At 51.8% G+C, this 23439-nt stretch overlaps 2 protein-coding genes and 1 long non-coding RNA gene across 5 annotated transcripts; 1 reads left to right on the forward strand and 2 right to left on the reverse strand.

Moving 5' to 3' along the window:
- The first annotated feature begins 39 nt into the window (after positions 1-39).
- On the forward strand, positions 40-2188 carry LOC110360890 (uncharacterized). Its single transcript, XR_002417106.2, has 2 exons — positions 40-1073; positions 1312-2188. It is a non-coding gene; the product is annotated as an uncharacterized LOC110360890 (long non-coding RNA).
- On the reverse strand, positions 2189-20211 carry MED26 (mediator complex subunit 26). 3 transcript variants are annotated; one of them, XM_065042510.1, is made up of 3 exons: positions 19841-20211; positions 6247-6321; positions 2189-4967 (listed from the first exon to the last, which is right to left on the reverse strand). In XM_065042510.1, the coding sequence occupies exons 1-3, from the start codon at positions 19913-19915 to the stop codon at positions 3273-3275; spliced, it is 1845 nt and encodes a 614-aa protein (XP_064898582.1). In that variant the 5' UTR covers positions 19916-20211; the 3' UTR covers positions 2189-3272. The 3 variants fall into 3 exon arrangements, with proteins under 3 accessions (XP_064898582.1, XP_064898583.1, XP_064898584.1); XM_065042511.1 differs by lacking the exon at positions 19841-20211 and adding an exon at positions 14214-19385; XM_065042512.1 differs by lacking the exon at positions 19841-20211 and adding an exon at positions 14208-19385.
- Positions 20212-21130: 919 nt separating this feature from the next.
- SMIM7 (small integral membrane protein 7) lies at positions 21131-23438 on the reverse strand. Its single transcript, XM_065042575.1, has 5 exons — positions 23345-23438; positions 23220-23261; positions 23081-23133; positions 22358-22448; positions 21131-21819 (listed from the first exon to the last, which is right to left on the reverse strand). Exons 1-5 carry the CDS (start codon positions 23368-23370, stop codon positions 21804-21806), a joined length of 228 nt encoding a protein of 75 aa, XP_064898647.1. The 5' UTR covers positions 23371-23438; the 3' UTR covers positions 21131-21803.
- Position 23439: the final 1 nt, after the last annotated feature.

Consider the following 23439-nt stretch of genomic DNA (forward strand, 5'->3'; position numbering starts at 1 on the left):
GGCCGGTCCCGCTTCCCCGCCGGGAAAGCGCCGCCGAGGGGCCCGCGGGCCCCGCGACCCGTCCCCGCAGCGCCGAGCCCGGCCCGGCCTCCCCACGGCTGCAGCACCGGGAGCGCGGCCGCTCCAGCCCGGCTGCCACCGCGGGCCGGGAGGAGTTCAGGCCCGGAGCCCAGAGGCCCCTCAGCTCAGGCCCTGCACGGCGCTGCTGCCTGACGGGGCCTCCGCCTCGGCCCCGAGGGGTTAGTAACCCCACAGCAAAGGCACAAAGCCCTCTTTTCTGATCAAGCCTCAGTGGCAGGGGAAACGGCCTCAGTGACCGAGCAAAGGTCACAGGCTCAGAGGCAATTGCTCCTGACCTTTAAAACCAACTCGGGAATAGGTACGGGCTGTACTAAGGGACAGGTGAGTACCTGTCAAGCAGGAGGGGATTCTAGATCTTATTTCATCCATGCACTGCATCAAAAGCTGTTTCTACATCGTTAATGTGCCTATAAAAACATGGCAATTCCCAAAAGAGTTGCAGATGAGCCGTTTCATGTCATGCATCGACAAGAAAGAGCTGGCAGTATATTAAAGATTTTAGAAGAATGAATTTTGTAAGGCAGTCAGGGGAAACCAGTAGCAGAGAAACGGAGTTCATGCAAAAATGAGAGTACACAGCAGATACGCACACGGTAAACTTCATTTGAACTTGTTTACAAAATTGACAAAAAAAAATATCACCTTGTAAACTTATTCACATTTGTTGGAGCTCACAGAACTGGTTATACTTGCATGCTGAAATAAAGATTGTCAAGCCTCATCTCAGCCCGGATGCCGTCCAGGTGAGCCGACCCTTACAGCAGAAACGAACTCGGCGTGGAACAAGAGTTAAAGCTTGCACTGAGTGAACTTCTCCAGCGACTCCGCACCCCCAGGGCCAGGGCCGGCTCTGATTCCCGACGCTCCCTCGAGCACAGCGAGCACCAGCAGGTCGGGCTGCCCAGAGCTGGACGGCGTTTGAAAGCGGCAACAAACTTGGGGCGTCACCTCGCGGAGCTGGGGCCGCGAGGGCCAGCGCTGGCATCGGAAATGTAAGCGGTGGAGGAAAAAGATGGATGGGGTTTATAAAGTGTTTGTCGGTTCCTGAAATAGGCCCCATATTCAAAGGCCTCAAAAGAGCACGGACCCTGTTCCTAAATAAGACCGTTCAGGGAAAGAGGGACAAGGGGCAGGGGAAGATGCACAGTACTTTTTACATAAAACCCAAGCATTTTCCAAAATTACCAGCTTTTTGCCCTCTACCATCAACTCTACCTTTCTGAATTGCAGCTCTAGGACACACTGCTTGACCTCAGCAACTTTCAGAAGGACAGAATGGAAGTAAACTGAAAATACACTTGGAAACATTGTTTTTGGTAAGCACTTTTTCTGCTTTCACTCTCAGACCTCAGATTTCAGAAATGGAAGCAAACAGACATCAGTGAAGATTTCTGAGACACCCACACATTTCAGTACAGGTCAGATCACAAAAGCAGGAGGTTTGAACAAAGAATGACTTAAAAAATAAACCAAACTTTATCAGTTGTATTCCAGGGAATGAACCACCTTAATGCACGCCTGGTGCTGAACACGCTTGTGAAGCCGTGCAGGAGCCGACGCCGCGCTCACAGGCAGAGCTTTGCCAGGGCTGCTCTCCAGAGGCGAAATCCAGCACCAACGGGTTAACAGACTTAACAGCACTAAACCTAGAAATAGTTTTTGGTATCGTGTCCCCTGGACAGAAACCCAACACCGGGGACTGCGGAAAACAACTCGTCCCAACTGTTAAAGCCATTACAGTTAATAGAAATTCCAAGCTTTCTATACTGAACCAGGCTGCTTTAGAAAGCATTTTAACAATTCCGAATAATATATTACAAACTTACTGAGAAAAAAAGATGAACTGGTATCTTTTTGAGGTACATGAACAGCAACTTTTATCAGTCTCCAGACCCTGGATGCAACCAGAGCGTGAAAAAACCAACAAAAATCCAACCTGTGCGACTGCATTAGCACCGAGGGACTTGGAAGACACGGCGCACGGAGGGGACTCGGCTTCGCCGGCTGCTCCGACGGACTCTCGGTGGCGCCGATCGCTTAGAGTTGGTCTGAACTGAGCAAACTTTAAAAAACAAATGAGTTTAAGTATAAATAATTCACAAACTGCTTTGTGCAAATTTTTTTTTTATTTCCACATTTATATCACAATGTGTCCACTTAAAGGACCAAATAGCAAAGTTGCTCCCTTCTGCGTCCCGAGAACACAGAAGTCTAGTTACTGTACATTCACTAAGGCTCTTTGTTTTTGCAAATTGCGTTTATGATGGATATCCATAAGGCAAACAATATCTAAAGGAATGGTAACAAGTATATTTCCAGCATACAAACAGGCGTCCTTTTTCCCTCTCACAGTACAGTTACAAACTCGTAGCACCCTCATTACATTTAGACTCTAGAAAAGGTGATTTTTCTTTTTTTTTTTTTCTTTTTTTTCTTTTTTTTTTTCTTTTCCTAGAAGTTTGCAGGAAGGGAAAAGGAGGAAAGATATTTGGCTGGTGGTGGTGGGATCAAAAATATCGTTTAACATCTAGTTTTTGCAGCATTTCTCAGAGACTGGATTGAAACTGAAACCAGACTAAAGGATGCGATGCCTATGGAACGCTGAGCTGCAGCCGGTGGCCCAGCCCGCAGTGCAACTCCTGCTCTTTAAACCCAACCTCCGTACCACGTGGCGTCAAAACAACCCAACGCAATCATGTTCAGAGATGTGACACAAATGAAACTACAGGTTTTGCACATTGTCTCTCCAATACCTCACTGCCAAATAAAAACCCAAATCAAGTCAAATAAATAGATGCATATTTTGTTAAGGTAACTTCCACAATTTTCTCTGTACCTGCCTGTAATAAGATTCCGGCATTCAGAAAGTGCTGGAAATCCTCTTCACTTCTTGGGGACTAACACTTTTTTATAGCTGGCTCGCTAGAGTTTTGAACTCAATTGTATCAACCTTCGTATGCCTTCCTTTGCAATTGTTAGTAAACTGGTAGCAGCATTTCACAAAAGGAGAATCGAAAGGGAAGAGCTGTCAAGCCCCAGCTCCCTCCCACCCTCTGCTCGTTGGGCCTGTTTGTCCAGGACAAGAGGTTTTTCTCCCTCTTTAAGTGGCATCGTGTCTGCCATTTTTGCTAACTGCAGATGTCAAAAGCCTTTGTATTGTATTGTACTGTATGTTTTTAGCAAAACTGGACTCAGTCTAGGCAGACGTAAGGCAGGATGTTCAATCTACCGTCATCCCCGTGTGGATCTAACGATATGCACTGCGTCCAATCATACCAGTTACCCTGTGTGTCGTAACAACCGTTCACGCCTGGCCAGTTGTGTTCACGTATTCTGTCGAGGTCATCGCTCGTGACCTCCCGCGTGACCCCAGGCAAGTCTGTAGGTTTGCTGTTAGGAGCTAGAACGTGAGTCTTTCTAGCCTCTTTTCTAGTGCTTTCCTCCTGCTTTAAATATTCAGACATGAAGTAGTGAGCTCCTGGAGTCTGTACTCCTGATGAGGACAGCAAGCTACTCTGTCTGTTTAAATATGACTGAATGATTTCATTTCTGGACAACTCTTTCCAGTTCGTTTGTTCAAAAGGGCTTTGCAGGTTGGGTTTTTGCTCCTGCTTTTCCGTTTCTGTCCTGTGCTGCTCAGCCAGTGCAGGGATTTCTACCTGCAAAGGATCTTTCTGTGTTAAAGGTTTTATCTGTCCTGTCATGGGATCAAAAGTGAGTTTTCTCTCTTTTAACCTCACAGGTTTCACACCCCCTTCTATCACGTGCCCATCCAGGTTGACTGTATAGTCTCTGGGTCGGTACCTTTTCTTCTTTTTGCTATCGGAACCTGAAGCAGCATCATCACTGTCCATTTTTGAAGCGTCCTGTGAAAGGCCCGTGTGCGGCGTGAGAGACTCGCTGGGGTGGGAGCTGGTTTTGCAGCCCGGAGCCGTGTGCGGTTGCAGGGTGCCCGCTGGGTGCCTGTGCTGGCTGTCCGGAGGTACCTGCTGCTCCTGCCAGGGCTGCGGCACCTCCGGGGCTGATTGCTGAGGGAACTCCAGTCTTTTCGCTGGCATGGGAGGTGTGGATGGTTGCATCAAGGATGGTGGCGGTGACGGCACCTGTGCAGTATCTAAAAACTGAGACCTTTGAGATGGACTAGGCATCGAATCCTTTGGTGAGTACGTGGTATGCTGCCGAGCAAAAGTGTCATGCCTGACGCTTCTAGGGCTGAACGAGGAACAGCGAGGACTCTTGGGTTGGTGCGGTCCTGTGGTTTCTTCCGATTTATCATGCTGCTGAAGCACCGCAGTCTTTAATAGCGAGGAAGTGCTTGAAGGTTTTACAAGTCCTGGAGAACTGGTGTGAGGTTTTACAGCGTTTACTGGGATCTTATTGTGTTTATCGTTTTCACTGAGTTCTGTCCTGCTGCTCTCAGGCCCTGCATGTACATTTACATCTACAGGACTAGGAAAATTCTCAGGACTACCTCCAATCCCGTTCGTTGGAGGGGGCGAAGAGTTCTGTAACACTTCATGACTAGCTTTGGAGACTTTAGGGGGAGGAGGGCCCTGATGCCCGTCCCGGTGTTCACCTTTCCTTTTCCGATTTCCCAATTTCTCCGTTTTCGGAGAGTTTAGTTTCTGTATATCATTCCTGCTTTTCAATTCGCTGATTGGCTTCGGTGCAGCCACAGCGGAAAGCTGCGCTTCTGGTTTGCAGTTGTGAGCGCCACCGTTCGCTGACCCCGGTGGATTCGGCAACCCTCTTGGCACCGGTTCACTCTGGGTTACAGGTTCTATCAACTTTTGCCAATTCCGCAACAATTTCTTGGCACGTTTGGCAAGTTCCTCATTGGATGTCTTCTTCCTCACCTCATTGATAAGCCTCCCAAGTCTCGTTTCCTAGAAAGAAAGAAAAGCTGGGTTACAAACAGGTACCATTCTCACAAAATTCTTAAGGTAAGTTTCTGCCCTGTAACGCTTACCCTAAGAAATACCTGGTTAAAATCACTAAAGACTGAAGTGTTGAGTTAATCTTTTTGTAAAGGATTAGTCCTGTTCACCCGGCGCTCTGCCACACAACGTGAAACCGACTGAAGGTCGAGTCGCCCTGTTTTGTTCCCCAGCTACAGCACCAGAGCCATTCGAATATTGAGAATAAAGGCGCAAGTTCAGATTCGAGGGGAAACGCAGCACCCAAGGCAGAAAAAGCACATGTTTATCACAGCGGAAGCATAAGATCTGCAGAAAGGGGCAAGAGTAAAAACTCCAGAGTCTTTGCCTTTCCCAGCAGCACGCTGACCGTAACAGCGCCCATCTCGCAAACCTGGCCAGGGAGCAGCTCCCGCCCCCTTCGTCCTCCAGCGCGCCCTTCACTCCCACCATCTCCAAAGGCTCCGAGGGGCTGATTTAAACGAGCATTCCTAGGCTGTCCCAAAGCGGTTTTGTAAGCGGAAGGAAGCGTTTGACTGTTCCCAAAGCACGTTTGAAAACAGAGAATTGCTCTGCAGGTCAGATTACTTAAGAAAAGCTCTTCAAAGCAAAACAGACTGGACTGCGAGAGAAATGTGCACCGTGTTGTGATACATATGTTGAAATAGGGCGGGAGTTATGGTTAAGCAATAGTAAAAAGCAAGTAACACCAACAATTTCAATATGGAGATAGAAAAAAGTTTATCATTTATCCACAAAAGCCTCTTTGGGCTGCGGCTGCTCTCTCACCTGATACTTCAGCTTTTAATACACCAGATCTCACCAACTACATCAGGCACTGAAACCTGCTTAACTGATTACAAGATTAATTTTATAGACACACAGGAACTTTATTCCTATTTCAGATTCTTTGCTGCTTGCTTCCCAAACATCTAAAAAGGTGACCAGGACTTGAGCAAGCACAGCGATGTTGCCGAACGCAACAGAATTAATCAGCAGTAAGTAATGATTAATTTAGTGCCCTACACAAGCAAGAACTGTGCTGCGCACAACACTGATCTGGATCCAGAAAAAATCACTGTGCGGGCATTGAGATGTCAGGAACAGCACGAGAGACAAAAGAATATCTTAATTGTCAATCCTTTGCAATCAACCTATTGTTTCAAGCAAAGCTCTTATGGAAATTGGATCGGCAGAGAAAGTCCTTTTATACGCACCCAAATCAAGGCATGTTTGGAGGGTGACTCACCTCAAGTGCCTCTTTGGTAATGGGATATTTCTCCAGGCTGGAGATCACTTCCAGGACTGCCACCATGTTATGGATCTGCAACAGGGAAGACAAAGTCACTCCATGCTTCGTGTACAGTTATCTTAGTTATCGAATGTCATTTAAGACCTTCCACTTTGTAATTGCTGGAAGCGTTAATCACAAAATTGCTGTCACACTGTCTGGCTTCAGGGAGCTGACTGTTCGAGGAACAGGGACAAGGACAGTCTAGTGACCTAGTTGGAAACTGCAGGAGCTCTAACAAACGTGCTCTTATGTAAAACTAACGGAAACATCAGCAATAAAACCAGTGAGACTTACTAGCAAAGTTCTGAGCGCCGCCAGCCAAGGTATCAGTTAATTGTCCCACAAACTAACTGGAACCGTAAGTGCCAAGTGGACCGAGAAGAGTCAAATCAGAAATCTTGCATTTATTCCTTTAAGATTTACACGAGCCACCGTTCTACAATTTTGTTCAAAATATTGATGTTTCCTGTAGCTACAGAGCAAGAGCCTAAAACCCGGGTTTAAGTTCCAGAGCAGAGCTGAAGCAAAGGCTGCGCCCAGTAGGTGTCCTCAGCCCACCGCCCCCAGCCCGGCCGGCTCCTCCCGCAGCCTGCGGCCTCGGAGCCCCCGGCACCCCCGGAGCCGGGCTGTAAGAGGCCGAGGAGTAACAGCAGAAACCACCTTACGCTAACAACGCGCCCATCGGGTTCTTCGCTGCAACATTTCCACACGAAAGCAGCTGCCACGACCCGCAGACCTTAAACACAAGTGAGATTTTACTAACATCCATGAGAAAGCCCAGACTGCAGGGATCCGCATTTCCGACACCTGATGTCAAGAGCACCAAAAGCTGGAATTCCTAATTCACCTTGGTAGATAGATTTACAAGATAAGCAAAGGGAAACTTGAATCACAGTGTCATTTACTGCTTAATTGCATTTGTGACTCAGCTGGACGGAACTGCATCCCCCGCAAACCCCGCAAGAGCCCCCGCGGGAGCCCCCGTAATCCCGGAGTCTCAACAGGGGGCAGCGCTGCCTCCCAGCCACACGCTCCGCTGCACCATTTGCCTCTTGAAACAGACGGCAAGTTTGAGAGAATTTGCTTTTTCAAGCCAATTCTACCCTTCTGCTCAGATACAACAGGAGAATCGGGAGCTGGAGTCTCTTCCTTTCAGAAAATCTTGTGCATGGACGATGTTTTTTCCATCACAGCAGGATCGCTTTATGTGGGAGATACTTGGATGAAGCTGTCAGCAATTAAACACTTGGCTTGACTTTCACGTTTACTTTTATCCAACTTATTTTTCAAGTCTATATAGGCTTTGAATGATTGTAACTCTTACAGGCTGTAAAACCAACTGCAGACCAAAGACGAATTCATTTGCCATGAACTACAATGCCTCTGCAGATACTTCAATCCCAACCCACCATTTGGTCAGGTCCAGTAAAACTCCGCTTAAGCTTTAAAGCAGCAATAGCACATATTTTGACATATTTTAGTTGTTACTATTTCACTTGAGTGTTCTGGTCCTTGCCCTGCTCTCAGTGCCTGGGAAGGATGGTTTGGCACCCCAGTTTCAATAGCACACAACAGCATTTCCCACCCCCCCGTTTCTAGAACCGGAGCCCTTAGAACAGCAAACGCTCAATTGCTGGGAGTTTCCAGACAAACTTTTACATTACACTTGCAAAACACGATACTCTCCTTCCTAACACACACCACTGAATTACCAGGCTGCAAAAAGGCTGTGTATCACAGGCACCCATTATTGGTACAACTATTTTTGCAGTTACTGGTAATCCCCAATTATCCGTTATCTAAATGACAAGCTGAGGGCAAAAAAGGCTCATTGTCTATCAGAAGGTCAAGATGGGGAAAGCGATACGCTCATGTGCATCCGCACCTGCGGAAAGATGAAACTGGTCAGGGAATTTCCAGTGACAGCTTGGCCTTGTCTCAATCCACCCGAAGCCGCAGCCCTGGGTGCCCCCGATGCTCAGCCCCCCCCGCAGCCCCGGCCAGCACCAGGGCTCCCAGACTTCACTTCGCTCCCTGTTTGAGGGACACGCGGGGCCAGTTAAGGCAGCGAAAGCAGCTTCACGCGCTGAGCCGGCGCCAGTCGCTCCTGCTCAAACACAAAGACCCCGCGCAGGCTCCTCACACGTTCGCAGCGACTGAGAACACGCTGCTGCGCTGGAGCGGTGGCTGCGAGGAGCCGGAGGCTCCTGCTCCGGATCAGCTGCAGGAAGCTCCTCTCAGTTCTTCTGCTTTTTGACCTGCAGGAAAGCGCCGTTCTTCAAAAAATCTGACATTCATGCAGGTTCAACACCTTCCCCCCCCTCCCCAGGAGTTTTGTGCAGTTTTCTTGGAATGCTCCAAATCGCCATAAAGAGAAGTTTATAATAAAATTGTATTCACCTATTTCAAAACAGCACAGACTACAAAATTCCTTGTGGTATAGTTAAACACAACGACGAGAACAAAACCTATCCGGACACTTTGAGCAGCACCAGAAATGATCATTATTCACGCAAACTGCCACTAAAAACGCTACTGGCCACCGAGCGGACAAGTCACCTGGAGCAGAGCAGGACAAGGGGGTCGGCAGCCGCGCTCTCCAGCCACTGGGTAAGAGAACAGTTGCGCAAGGCGGCGTCTCAGGAACTCGCGCGTCGCTTTAGTTTCTGTTTGCCTTTGATCACCCGCATTGCGACCCGCTACCGCCCCCCCACACCAACACCTGCCACGAAGAGACCCCAGGACCTCGCACTGAGGAGCTCGCGGAAACCAGCAAGCGATATTTTCTACGGCATTTCCAACGCTGCCATGCGGTTCCCGTGCTGTGGAGACCGACTGGCACGCAGGCGAATTCACTCGAAAGCTGACTGGAGAACATCTGCTTTGAGTCATCTCCCATAATCGTTTCCAGCCAGCACTAATGACAGTCACAGAAAACAAATCTTATTTATTCCCTGCAAGTCTCCTGACGTGATCCAGCCGTACTCCGGAGTTACTACTGGTATCTGAGATCACTTCCAAGTCAAGCGCTATATGATTTTGCTACGGCCTCAGACAGAAGCAGGGGTTGCTGGGCTCTCCGGAAAAGATCAAGTAGCTTAATTGCCTTTATTTAACTGCCATCTTAATCCTATTTTAGCCTTTATAAATCAAGAACAACTCGGTAACTAACTTAAGTGTCACACAGCAGTTTAGAAGGATAACAAGCGTGTTGGAGTTAGGAAGTTTCATGCACAGCTGTTCCCTAACACCTCCGATTTTCTCCCTTTTCTTGTTCATGTTTCACAGCGCTGTTTCTCAAGATCTCCGCACACGTGTCCAGACCATGACAGACGAACCAGACTCGAGTCGGCCAGGACGACGTTGCTGAGACAGTTACACCGGCCTAGAATAGGAGAAGGAACAGGTATTTCCTTGTAACATGAGAACCCGAGAGCTCGGTGCATAATTACAAAAACCCAAACCTGCAGCCCAGCTGCTAGCGGGATTCCTCTCCTCCTGGATTCCGCCTAGAAAAGCTCTTTTAAATCACTTGCATAGAGGTCCCGTAACAGCACTACAAGGCACCTTTTGACACAGCATCATCACCCATATGCGTCACACCAGAACCTTTACAAGACTCTAAAGGGTATTTAAACTCAGACTAGAATGTCCCTAATCACTCAAACTTTCCTAAAGACAAAGTGCAATGTTACTATCCTCCTGAAATGGCAGGTTATAATAACGAATAATCTGACGCCACTGTCGGAATCTGAAACAGACTCTACAGATGGATCGGAAGACACCGGCCTTGAGAAACTGCGCTTGTCATCACACTCAGCTTAGCCCCTCCGAATATGCCGTAAACACTCCACGTTTTGCTGGTTTCAAAGAAAGCACTTCTGTAACATTTTCCCATCTATAGCATCAAAACAATTCTACAAAACAAGCAGAGAAGTGCACCCGCCGTGCAAGACTGAACCCATCTTCCTATCGTTCCTACAGATCCAGATCTCTATTGCCAAGTTTGTGTTTTCCATTTGGAATCAATATGAGAAACGCAGTGTGGTCTGTGCAGAAGTTCACAGGAGCACTTGTACCTTTTTTTTGTCTTCCCCTGCTCCTAGAGACAGCGGCAGTTTATCGGGCACCTATAAAAACCCAGCCTATCTACGGGCCATGTAAGTCCTTCGGTAGCACAGAATAACGTCCAAGGAAAGCCGGTTCGAGGTCACTACCCCTGGGAGCGGGAAGGCAGAGCTGATGCAGAGGCGCAGCCACACCGCCCCTCGGTTTGGATCCTCGGGGGCGGCGCCGTGACCGCCCCAGCAGCGGGGGCTCCGAGCAGCGCCAGCTCCCGGCCCAGCGCTGCGGTGCGGAAAAGCTGCTCCGCTGCATCATCACCTGAAACGTGGAATAACAAGGAAAGAGAGAAAAGCTGCTATTCATAGTAGGCTTTATTTACATGCAGCAATGCAAATACAGCAGTACACTGTTTATTTAGCACTTCGTCTGGGGCGCGTGAGGCACCAGACAATGACAATACATAGAGTGAACAGTAAACCATAACGTCATTTTTGTAAAGATACAGACCAAACACCCAAAGTCAGAATTCAGGTTACAACCTGCTGGTATTTAGTTCAGTTCCCTTGCAACTGATCTATTAACAGTTTCCCCTACCCCCAATGTGACATGATGGTGTCGAAAGACAGGGGACACGAGGTACTGTTCACAAAGTGACACACCGAAAACATCGCCATGCACTACTTTGTTCGGCATTACCGAAATGTTTCCAAGTCAGTTTGCTATGCAGAGTTCAAACATTCACCAGTACACAAAAGATATTTTTCAAGGTGGAGCTGAGATTTTTAATGGCATTTAGCACAGCAGATCTTTTGACACGAAGGAATCAAATATTTGGGTGGAAAGTCATCCACCGAGAGCATCTTCTATGACAGAAATCCATCTGGAGCCCACGCTTTGAAAACTGATCAGAAATTTGTGCTGCAAAACAACAGGTAGAAGAAAAGCTCCTGGACTGCCAAGAACAGTCCGAAAAACAGTGAGACACAGCAAACACTTCCTACCTCTGCGTTTAACAGTTCCAGGCCTAATTTAAACAGTCTAAACAATTTGCAGATATTTCATTTATACTTAGGCTTTATTTAATGGTAATGTAACATCACCCAGGTACCCTCCCATATATACTTCACAAAGCCAGGATCACCAAACCAGAGTAAGGTCAGATACCAACAAAACGCCACATCGCAAAGAAATCAGCAGACCTGACCTATCTCACTTGAGCAAGACACCACCAGAGCCCTGTGTCACCTTTCGGCAGCACGTACGTGGGTGAACAAGGTGCAGAGAGACCGCAACAGCCGAGCGATGAAGAGGAGTTTGCCCTGGCAGGTACAAACAGCCTCGAGACACAAATCCACAGCGGTGGGTGAGTGTGGTCACCACTCCGGCTCTTCTCGGCCAAAGCAGACGTCCAAGCGCGGCAGAGGTCCTGCCAGGGCAGGAAAACACCCCGCACGGCAGCAAAGCCGGAAAGCAGCCCAGGAAAGGAGCATCCGTCAGCAGAGTGGTGCAGAAGGCAGAGAAACACAGATTACCGAGGTGACACGCACACCCAGAACAGAACCAGTTCAGTGGGGGAGTCTCCTGCTCTGCAGGAAGAGGTTCAGCGAGGCCAACAGGAACCAGCCCACAGTGTCACACTTCTGTCCATTCATATTTATTAGCCAATGATTGGAAGACGTTCTTGTTACTCCAGCGAGGAACCATTGTCTGTCAGCTCCAGCATTCGCTAAACGTCCTGTGTGACACGGCCAGGACCGTGCCCGTCCCGTGTGACACGGCCAGGACCGTGTGACACGGCCAGGACCGTGCCCGTCCCGTGTGACACGGCCAGGACCGTGCCCGTGGTGCCTGCCCCTCGCTGAGCAGCGAACGGAGACTCACTGCAACACGAGCCCCCACAGACCAACAAACCTTGAAGCTGGGCAAAACCTTCGCAGGGAACAAGTTTATCACTTAATTTTAAAAGCCCAGCAGTTGAGGTGAAGGTTTGTTACATGAAATACTATAAAAGTGGAAAGACATGTGGCACGAATCCAGGTGAAGGTCTCGGGGGTACCCGCCACGGTGCCCTGCCAGCAGAGGGGCGCCCCCACCTGCACCCACAGCTGCCGCGTGTTCGCACAAGGGTTCAGGAGAGTTGAAATATGGCAGATTTGTTCACAAAAACTGAGAAAAATAGCCTTACCAATTGAGAAAGTTTTAAACATTAAGTTTGAAGTCACCGTGTCCTTTCAACAGCAGTTCTTGACACAGGATTTCCATCAGCACGTACCACACAGAACTTTTACGGATATGCACAAAAAATTTACCCATCTCCTAGAATCATTGCTCACCAAGTTTTAAATAAAACCGCTGCTGCCAGTCACCCGTTTCCAAATTCCTCTGTTCTCTGCAGACCCTTGGGAGAAAATGAGGCTGATAATCAGTCGGGAATGCCGGCCCATTCCATTCAGCACGATCATTAGCAGCTACTTAGAAACAGACCGGGTTTGCTGCCTTTGGCTGGAAACCCCTCTACCCAGAGGCCCACAGCACCTTCCACCTCAGTTACCCTGAAACCAGCTCCGCTCCAGATTGCCCAGCGCCAGGAGACAGGACAAAAGAACCCAGAGCCCCAGCAGCATCTGGTTTATATTTAACACCGAACACTCCGGGAGCTGCAAACCTGGCACTAGCTGTTTCTTATCTAGTAGCAAAAACCCGTGTGATTTCCACTTAAGAAAGCCCCACTGACACTTAAGCCCCTGGGCAGCCCGTTTTAAAAAGTCCAGTGGAGAAAACGCTACACAAAGTCACAAACCAATAGCTCCAGTTTTTGAGAGACTGGAACTCTTCCACACACACGATGGAGATGCATTTTTCATGGTGCAGTGAGACCCTTAACCAGGCTGCTCACCCCATGCGCACACCTGCTGCGCTTTGCAAATGCATTTATTTAAACATCTCCTCCATCTCACTACGGTCAGCTCCACGAACCAACTGTGGCTTCCCCAAGGATAACCTGTAATATTGAGCCATTCATTCTTCTGGAACTTTCTGGATGATAACTTATATACAGATTCAATCCCATGCGATTCATTGAGCCAGCATAAGGATCGTGCCATACTGACCGTGCTACCCAGCTCCACGAGCTGCGCTTAAACCACAGCTCAAGTTACAAAAACTCAGGGTACGCTGCAAGTTTGTTTGCTAAAGAGCAGCTCTGAATGTGCATCAACGCCTCTGGAAAAACCCCGTTCTCCTCCACCCTCAGGATTTCTAGGCTCCTTAAAAAAACCATTCATCAACGTAGACGTGCAGTATAACGATGCCACTCGACAAGCTGATTTTGTCACCAGCACGTGAGGAACAGCTCCACAAAGCGCTGGCTGTCAGTCCCAGACGAGCCCTCCACCTCTGCACAGTCGCCGTCACAGCACAACGCTCCCAACACACCCGCTGACGGTGCTGCTGACTACGACAGACGGCCGGCCGGAGGACGGACGGAGGATCCTCGCCTCCCCAGCTGCCGTGTCAGAAAACCGCTCTGCTAGTAAAACACAACTCCCTACCTTTTACTTCTAGTGATTCCTCAACAGAAACTTCTACCACCGACTGTTCGGACAGGCTGAAAACGGTGTAGTTTGACATTAGCCATCACACCGAAGCACGCGCCGCTGCCCCATGCCCCAGAAAACACCCACACGCTGGTAAGTTTAGCAGATTGCACCTCAAATTAAAGCAATTTGCTAGCACTTAAATATTGTTGCAAACACCGAAAGCATGAATTACCCGCAGAAAGAATAATTTAGCTGTCAGAATACTGAGTAAACTAACCTACGATTACATTAAACTGAATGCAACGTACTTACATTTACCTTAAATATTCCTTTAAGGCCCAAGCGTGCCAGCGGGGCTGCACCACACCGTGTTACACAGACCGGAGAAAGTTCATTTGAAGTTATCACCACGCACAGAACGGGCGAGACGCGATAGCGGTAAAGCGTTATCAGCCAAAACAGACATTTTTATTTATAAAAAACTATACTGACGCTAATTTTAACTCCAAATCTAATATACTGGAGTAACTGTGCCTGAAAAGAAGCACTTCTTGATTAACACCACATCTCCCCGGCAGGCAGAATCAATTCCTCTTCCTATCCTGAAAACTCTGTGGCTCCTCAACACGAGAACTCCGCTCCCGGGTGCAGGAGCCGGCCCAGGCCCTGCCCTCGCGGGTACCGGCACAAAACGCCTCAGCTGCTCCGGAAACACTTTGATCAGGAGCCAGAGGAGCCAGGATGACAACGCTGCTGTGTCACGGCCGAGCCAAACCCCACACCTCCCGCACTGCTAACCCGGGCTCACCCACCATTTATCATCCACAACCCTGACAAATGACCGGCCCGAGCCTCTGTCCTCCGTCCAGAGCTCTGAAACACGGGCTAGGCTGAAGGGCTCCGTATTTTCTAAGGCACAGACGGGGTCCTTGGGCTGGGTTTAGGATGCACACCAGCTGCCTTTTCCATGCTGCGGTTCGTGGCGACTGTCAGAGATTATTCCTGATGTTTATTCTACCTACAAAAGGTTGGTTTTTCCATTCAGTGAACGGCTTCACAGCCACATCCACGGAGGGTCAGTGACCCCCCTCAGCTACAGCGCCGATGAAACCTCTAAATCTCTGCTCTCAATCCAGGGGGTCCGGTATCGGGACACTCGGGTCCCAGGCCAACCTGCTATGGCACAAGGGAAGCGCGAGGAGGCAAACTACACTTAATTTTTCGGGTTCTGTACTTATTCAAACACTTTTCTACCCAGTTCTACCGCCACACCTGCTCCAGTGCCATCTGTAACGCACCGAAGTCTTATCAGGTAATTGAGCGACGTCAAAAACTACCTAAGGAAATTTTTTTTTAATTTTATAAACCCAGTTCAATTCCCTACACGATCCTGCACGTAGTTGCACCGGCACACAAACTGGGTGTGTGGAGCAGGAATAGGAGGTGGGTGTTATTGAAATTGTCACTGCTGCCGAAACAAACACCCCAATTACAGCTCAGAGGAACGACTCCTGCCCTGCACCGTGCGGGAGTTTCAAGGAATTCCCAGCGCCAAAGCAATCTGCCGTTCCCGGCTTAGCCCCTCGGCCCAAGTTCTTGCTTGTGTTTGCCCAGGTGCTGTCTTGCCAGGCGCAGACTTTACAACGGTCTCACTGCTGCCGGGGTACCGTGCAAACGACAAAACAATGAGTTTTTAACCCTTAAAAGGTAACGACAAAGCGGCCAGGACTATACAGGCAACTGCAAAGTGAGGCCACGAAACCAACTGTACCAATACCTGCTACCGGGTGAACTGAAGCACAGTCAGAGCATCAGGAAAAGCAGGCGTCGTCATTTAAGGTTACTGAAAATCATAAAGAAAGAGAATTCAATGGGACTTAGTGCAACTGGCCCAAATCTTTATCTGGAAGCCAGGACTGACGGGCTAACAACACTTCAGACCCAACATCAGGAAAGGCCACAACCAGCCCCATGTTTCACCGCACACAAAACGTGATACTGCCTGGAACATGGGGAGCCGTAAGAATAAACCCCAACGGGGAAGGTACAACAGGTCCCAGCCTCTCTGCAGCTTCCTCACAGTCGTAAGACCACACAGAAATGGATGAAGCCAAAGCCAAAGCCCCGGCCACTGACGCCACGTGTAACACTTCTCCGCATGCAACAAAGTCCCCAAGGGCCTCCCGACGGGAATCACCGTCCTCCTCCACTCTCCATATTGACACTATCACAGCAGCACCTTGTACCTTCTCTCCCGCTTTTCCAACTCAAGTCTAGAAAGCGTTTTCATCACTGATGACAGAGGGGTTTGCTTGTAGGACTTGGGGAAAGCAACAGGCACACAACAGCCGCGGAAGCACCTTCAACGACGCGACTCATGCGTCAACTGGAAGATCATGCCAGACCAAGGCACAGTTTAACATGTTACAACACACAGACCCATTTATTACTAATAATTCAGACCCCGGAGCTCTCCTGAAGATCTGAGCAGCAAGGAAACCGAGATGAGCAGCAGCCTGATTCACAATCAGCTCCCACCACACGGTGAGCAGATCACGGGCTGCTACCCAAACCAGAGCTGGGTTTGCATCCCAGAGAGGCGTTAACGGCAAAGAATTATCGTCTAATATTTAAAATCGGGAAACAATTGCTACGTATTCAGGATGAGGAACCATTTAATTGCAAGCCAAATTCTAACAGCCAGTAGGAAACGACAGGCTCTCCCACAGAGCAAAACCGAACTGATCTCATTATTCCTGCCATCAGGTGACAAAATCCCCAAGAGCACAGAGCGCGGTTTAACAAGGCGAAGGTGTTCGGCGCGGAGAACAGGCAGTTTCTGCGCACACCGAGCCCGAAGGGAAAAGCGTCGCTTCTACCAGAACCGGGAATCTCTCCCCGCGCAACTGCCACAACACGGGCTGGGATGCTCCGCTCCCGCTACCGATCCTACGCGGCTCTTCCAAGAAAATCCCACTGCCCATCGTTGTGGGCGACGCCACGAAACTCGTGAGCTTTGGTACATTCTCGCTACGGCACCAGCTCTGGAAGGAAATGGATGTCGACACTTAGTGTTTAAGTCGCACAGCACAAGTAGTTTCCCCATATGTTTTTTCAAGGGGAAAAGGCTGAAGAAATGAAGATGTAACACCAGACATCCCGGGTGGCTTCCAAGATGATGTAATTTTTTTTAAAAATAGCTTAGTTCTTATAGGTCTCCTTTGAAACAGAGGTTACCCGTGTAAATCCTGAACTAAGTGTGTGAAACGAAGCTACAAATACATTCTGCAGCAATTACTAGAAGAGGTCTCAAGCGCTACACGCATGTGTACAATTAGACATCGCTCCTGAGTCGGCAGCGCCTGGTGTGGCAGTTAAAACAAGGATGAGCGGCCAGCACAGGTGACTTCTCAAAACAAGGAGTTTTGGGGAAGCTGGGGAAAAGACTCTTTTAAGTGCTTCAACTCAACACCGGTAGAGAAATTTGCTTCTGTCTTTTTGTATTCATTTAAGGCAGGACCTCAGAGTTAAGCAAGACTGCTGTGTACCACAAAGAGCTGTCCAGCTACGCTGGAATGAACACCCACGACGGAGCACCAGCTCATTGAAGAACCGCATCCCCTCTGCAGCCCCTCAGAACGGGACTGGGCTTCGCACGCCCCACGGCACCGGTGCAGCTTCTCCCTCTGTCCTCTCCAGGAACACACACGGACAATCACAGTGAAAAGCCTGAGTGACCCGCGTCTCCAAGCTTGACTTTCTCGGGAAACAAGGAAGTCGACCACAATAATGAATACCCTAAGTTTGAATGCAACCACTTCTTTTAGAAGATCCTAAAAGCCAGAAGAAAGTCGCCAGAGTTTTCCACGAGTACCAGCGACCGGCTTCTTCCTGGAGGAAAACATCAGAAGAGCTTCTTGTACTTTTACACTGCTGCTCAAGCGCGATTAAATTCCGAATCTCCCTTGAAGCACGTGCAAACCTCTGCTTTCCCATCACGAAAACGGCGTGACAGGTGCTTTTACCGATCGCTTCCCAGGGATCTCTCGGCCCGAGATCAGGGCCTGGACAATGAATCGCAACTGCAGCACCTCCGCTTTCCTTCGAAGAGGTTAAAATGGAAGACAGCCCCCTGCCTACAGGCGGTTCTAAACAATGGGCCAATTTTTCCGCCACCAATCATTGCCCTGGATAAGTATCAAGTATGTAGAATTCCAATTTAACATACATTACTGCTCAGCTTATGGAGCTGCTGACCGGCTGGAAGCTCCGCAGAGCTCCCGGCTGATGCTCCGACTTCCCTTTGCCCGGTTGGTTCTGGTCCCCTCACCAGAACCAGACGGCGACCACGGCTGCAGCACGACGCAACGGGCACGTGCGGAGAAGGGAAAAGCATCCACCTCAAAAATATATTCCCTTGTTGCTTAATTCCACCCAGCCACAAGTAACACCAGGAGCAGGGCGACCAGTGCTACCGACAGTTTGGAACTTAAACCACCGCTCTGTTAGAATTTTATTAACGTAGGTTGACACTGAGTCTAAAGTGAAAAATCTGCAGCCACAAAAAAAGAACTCGGAGCAAACAAAATTCATGGAGTGTACTAACTGACATTTCAGTACGATCCACGGTAAGGACTGCAAACTCAAACAACTTTGACATTTGAAAGCCCACAATTACCATTATAATTCATTACTGTTACTCGAACATGTAATATTGCAGCTCGTGACAAATGCACCTCACAGGGGATTACTGCACAAGAGACAAGGTCAGGGCCATTTTTCTTCAGTTCTCATGTCACATACAGGCCACTCCAGAACGGTTCTAAATGGCAATAACTATATTAGCTGCTTTAAGACTCCGACACAGGTCCATTACAAGACAAACACTTGTTCAGACAGAAGCAGGTACGACTTTAATAGAACCAAAGTACCTTTTCAGGTCCCCAGTCTCCTGGAATAAAACACACAGGCGCGTTCAGCCGGCGCACCCCAGCTGCCCCAGAGTCCACACAAACCCACCTTGGCATCCCGCTGCGGTGGCTGTTGATCTAAGATTCACGAGTCTGACAGACTGAGGGCTCCGCAGTCCTCCCACAGCAAGAAACACCTAAGCGGGGAACTGCCTTAATGTGCTGAAAATACCTCAAAAGGAGCGAAGGATACTTTGGATAACCGTCACTTAAACCTTAAGGCCACTTATAGGTAAAATACACACCGACTTCTGTGCTTACAGCACATCCCAGAAGGAGCAGATAAGCTCATTAGCGCGCTGCAGGAACGGATAACAGCGAGGACCGGGGCTGCTCGGTGCTGGAGCCGCTCCAGAGCCCCGCAGCCACCGGGCAAGCCCTGCCGGTGTCCCCGGAGCCCGGGACACCCCCCGGCCCGCTGGAGGCGGCCGCAGGGCCCGGGGAACAGGTGGGCGCCCCGGAAGGTCCCGGGGCCGCGGCAGAGCCCGGCCCAGAGCCCCCTGCAGGCCGCAGCCGAGCCGCGGCCTGGCGTGGGGAGGCCGCCGGGCCGCACGCCGCATGGCCGGGCAGCGCCGACCGGGCCCCGGGGGGTGCGGGGGGGCGGCGGCGGGAGGCGGCGCGGCGGGGAGCGGACGCGGCCCCCCGGGAGGAGGGGAGAGGCCTCCGGTGGCACCGGCGGGGCGGCCCCGCGGTCCCGGCTTAGGGGAGCGAGCGGCGGCGGCGGCGCTGGCAGCGGGACCCCGGGCGGGCAGCGCGCTGAGGAGCTTCCCCGCTACCGCCCGCAGCGGAGGCTTCCGGTGCCCGGGGAGGAGCCCGGCGGCAGCCGCGGTCCCGGCGGGCGGACGCGCGGCCCCGGCGCCCCCTCGGACAGCGGCGCGGGAGCCGCGGGAGCCCCGGGGGCCGCGGGGGAGGCCCGTGAGCGGCGTCCCCGCGCTGCCGGCACGGGAGCGGCGGAGCCCGGCGGGCCGTACTCACGTTGCTCTGCGGGTCGATGGCCTGCAGCAGCCGGTCCCTGATCTGCTGCGGGGAGGGGGCCGGAGCCGCTGTCATTGCCTGGGCGAAGCGGGGCGGCTGCGGCCGGGGCGGGCGGGCGGCGGGTGCCAGGCCGGGCCGGGGCGGCGGCTCCTCACTCGCCGGCGGCGGCCTCCTCGGGGAGCCGGAGTCGCATGTTCGCTCCCCGCGAGGCGGGGGAAGCGGCGCTGGGAGCGGAGCGCGGGGGGAACCGCGACCGGGCCGGGCCCGACTGTTCCGCTCGGGGCCAAACTCAACTGTGGGCAGGAGCCAGCCCCGCGCAGGGCACCCTGGGACACGCCCGACGCCGTAACGCACGGCGCGCCCCTGACGCCCCGCCGCACGCACCGGCGGGCACGGAGCGCGCCTGCGCACTGCGGCTCGGCGAGGAGCGCGCATGCGCGGAGCGCGCCCGGCGGAGCGCGGCGGCCGCGCTGAGGGGAGCGGAGGGAACCGGGAGAGCCGGCGGGACCCGGGACGGGGCGGGACAGCCCGGGACAGCACAACCCGGGACAGCCCGGGACAGCCCGGGACAGCCCGGGACAACACAACCCGGGACAGCCCGGGACAGCCCGGGACAGCCCGGGACAGCACAACCCGGGACAGCCCGGGACAGCCCGCGTCCCCCCAGCGCTCCGGGCGTCCCGGCCGGGCGGGCGCGGGCAGAGCGGCTCGGTCCGCAGACCCGCAGTCGAAGCGCCTCAGCGCACCCAGCAGCTGGTAACACGGACCTTGAAGCGGCGAGAAGTTCAACACGCTCCGGAAAAAATTATAACAAGTTTTTTGCCAAGCGGTAGAACTTCGTATTTTCGTTATTTTCACAATTCCAACTTCCTGCTGTTATCTGGAAAGAGCCGCCTGGACGGACCGAGCAGGTAACGCCTTGTCACGTACCGACCTTCACACCTGTCTCCCCGACTCAAGAACGCACGGTGAAAAGAGCAAGTTCAGGTTCTCAGAAGCTTACAATACAAACCCATTTTCGTGTTATAAATTGTATTTGGTATTGTATGCACTTGGTAGCGCAGCCGCTGTACAAAACCCGTCCAGCGAGGCGCCTCCTGCAGCGCCGGGCGGGCGGCCCAACCCCCGCAGCAGCTCTGCGACGCGGCCCCGGCGCTGCAGGAGAGGTTCCTGCTCCAAGAGGCCAAACGGGTAACACGGGACCGGAGGAGACTGGATAAAGTGTCTCAAAACACATCAACACTGGGTCAACTTCTCTTGTAGCAGCACAAACACAACATCAAATACACATTTTACCCTTAAATAGAACAACTTTATTCAACCCAATCCAGGGTTATTCCAAAACCAGTCCTTGGGAGCGGCTTACAGAACTATTGTTCCTATTCAAAATAGTGATTAAAAAAAAAAAATTTAAAAAACCATTTTGCTGGAAAAAAACAGTGAGAAGATGAGAATCCAATTTTTCTTAAGCATCCTTTTCCACTTCTCCACCACAACGGAACAGTGAGAAGTTACACCAAGACTTTGCTCAACTTCACAGAAATGAGAACGAGGGTGTGATGTGGCGGAGCCCTGGGCAGCGGTGACACCGGCGGCGCGGCGCGGGCCGGGAGGGACCGACGGCGGCGGTCGGGCTGCGCATCGCGGCTCCCTGCGCCCCAGCGCTGCCCTCAGCCCAGCAAAGCCACCGAAACTTCTCTTTGTTTCGGTAAAGATCAAATGGTTTAACTTTGAAGATTTGTGGCTCGGGGCACAAAGGCTCAGTCCCCCGGCAGCGAGAACCAACGCGCACCGAGCCGTTACACGACTGGCCCAGGACGAACGTGTCCCGACAGCGCGGGAGGAGCCGGTGCCACCAGCCCAGGGCTGCACTTTGAACGCGTTGGAATCTTTGACCTTATAGAAAATGGAGGTTCCAGCCAAAAGTCTTTTCCGAGTTCACAGATGTATTTGCGGATGACCCTCAGGATCCAAACAACCTAGTGGGTGCAACAGAAAGCAAAGCAGATGAGGAGGGGGCACAGCTGTCCCCAGTGGTGTCGATGCCCCTGCAGCTCAGCACATCTGGCCAGCGGTTCTGCCCCCCGTGTATCAGAGCCCAGAGCTCCAGCAGCGAGAGCTCAGCCCCGCCGGCCTGTTCCACGGACTATTCTCAAGGCTGATTCCATTCTGTGGGGTTTTTTTACCCCCTAAGATGAAAAACATCCCCCCGGTGACACTGAGACGCTGCCCCAGATGACGTTTTACCGAAGCAACCCACAGGAGCGCTGTCTCTAAAGCTACGTGACTTACACGCCGGCAAATAAGGTTTTCGGGTACTACTGGTGCGCACGTTAGCAAAGAACTCTGAGCTCAACCAAGGTCTCTTCGAAGATTAAAATAAACCAGTGGAATGAAAAGGAATTATGAATTAATAGAGTGGGAAAGAGAGATATGAAAAGAAATATATGTGCAAGAAAAACCCAATGTGTATGGCTCCCCATAACCAAACGACAAGGTGCTGCAGGTGTTACTTACACGATCATGCAGAACATCATGAAGACGTTCCACAAGGCAATGAAGATCCGAAAATACCTGAGACTCAGCAGGAACTCTCTGATGTTGTCACCTACAAATCAAAAGAGTCCTTGAGGTGAAAGATGCCCAATGCGGTGACAGGTCACGTTTTAAACTCTGCTGAAAAACGGAGGCAACTCAGGAAAAGATTCACAGGAAAGGTCGGACAACAAAAGGCTGAAGTTGGGGTTTCAGCAAGCACACCGTGTTCAGGGCGTGGCTGGAACGGCACGCGGCCACATGAGCGACACGTGATCAAAGGGGGTCGCGCTGTTCAGGAGGGAGGACAGCACGTGCGCTGCTTGACGGAGCCGCGCGCGCGGACGCCGAGGTGGCCGCCGGGCTGTGAGCGGCGCGGCCCCGCCCCCGCGCCCAGGGCCCCGCGCCCCCCCGCGCCCCGAGCCCCCCCGCCCCGCGCCAACTGCGCAGAGCGCGCGCTCCGCGCTCCCGATCGCCCGCTCGGCGGCGGCGCCGGGGTTGGCGGCGCCTGGGCGCAAACGGCACGGAGCGGATTTTACGCCGCAGTTTATGAGCTCCAGGCAAAGGGTCGCTCAGAACCACACAAAACGGGTTAAACTTGGACTCTGCTGCCTTGAAAAAATGCTCTGGTCGAGGTTTTTCTTCAGAAAACGCCCATTCCTGGGTGTATTTAGCAGAGCAGTGAGGCCGTGGATGCCCCGTTACCGGTGCTGGGTTCCCGGGACTCCTCGCCGAACCCCTCCGTGTCTCTCCTCCTCCTGCGGGACAACGAGAGGCCGGGTCGGTATCACGGAGGGTGACCGTTCCCCCCCCAAAACCGGCGCCTCCTCCCCCCGTCACTCACAGCCTGAAGTTCAGGACGGCGCCGGCGTTGAGCAGCAGCGTCCTGGGGAAAGAGAGACAGAGACACCGTGAGGCACCGAGCCGCCGCCACGCCGGGCCCGGCCGCCCCGGCCCCGGCCCCGGTACCCGCAGAGCAGCAGGTCCCCGATCATGGCGGCGGAAGCGGCGGCGGAAGCGGAAGGGGCGGGCGCTGCGCTCCCGGGGGCGGCTCCGCGTCCGGA

Source organism: Columba livia, chromosome 27 (assembly GCF_036013475.1).
Source record: "Columba livia isolate bColLiv1 breed racing homer chromosome 27, bColLiv1.pat.W.v2, whole genome shotgun sequence".
NCBI lineage: Eukaryota > Metazoa > Chordata > Aves > Columbiformes > Columbidae > Columba > Columba livia.

Coding starts and splice junctions, on each gene's coding strand:
- SMIM7 (XM_065042575.1), bottom strand. CDS start 23,370: ATGATCGGGGACCTGCTGCTCTGCGG. Junction 23,262..23,344: donor GGGGACCTGCTGCTCTGCGG/GTACCGGGGCCG, acceptor CTCTTTCCCCAG/GACGCTGCTGCTCAACGCCG. Junction 23,134..23,219: donor GCCGTCCTGAACTTCAGGCT/GTGAGTGACGGG, acceptor GTTGTCCCGCAG/GAGGAGGAGAGACACGGAGG.
- MED26 (XM_065042510.1), bottom strand. CDS start 19,915: ATGACAGCGGCTCCGGCCCCCTCCCCGCAGCAGATCAGGGACCGGCTG. Junction 6,322..19,840: donor CCATCGACCCGCAGAGCAAC/GTGAGTACGGCC, acceptor TCCCTGTTGCAG/ATCCATAACATGGTGGCAGT. Junction 4,968..6,246: donor TTACCAAAGAGGCACTTGAG/GTGAGTCACCCT, acceptor CTTTCTTTCTAG/GAAACGAGACTTGGGAGGCT.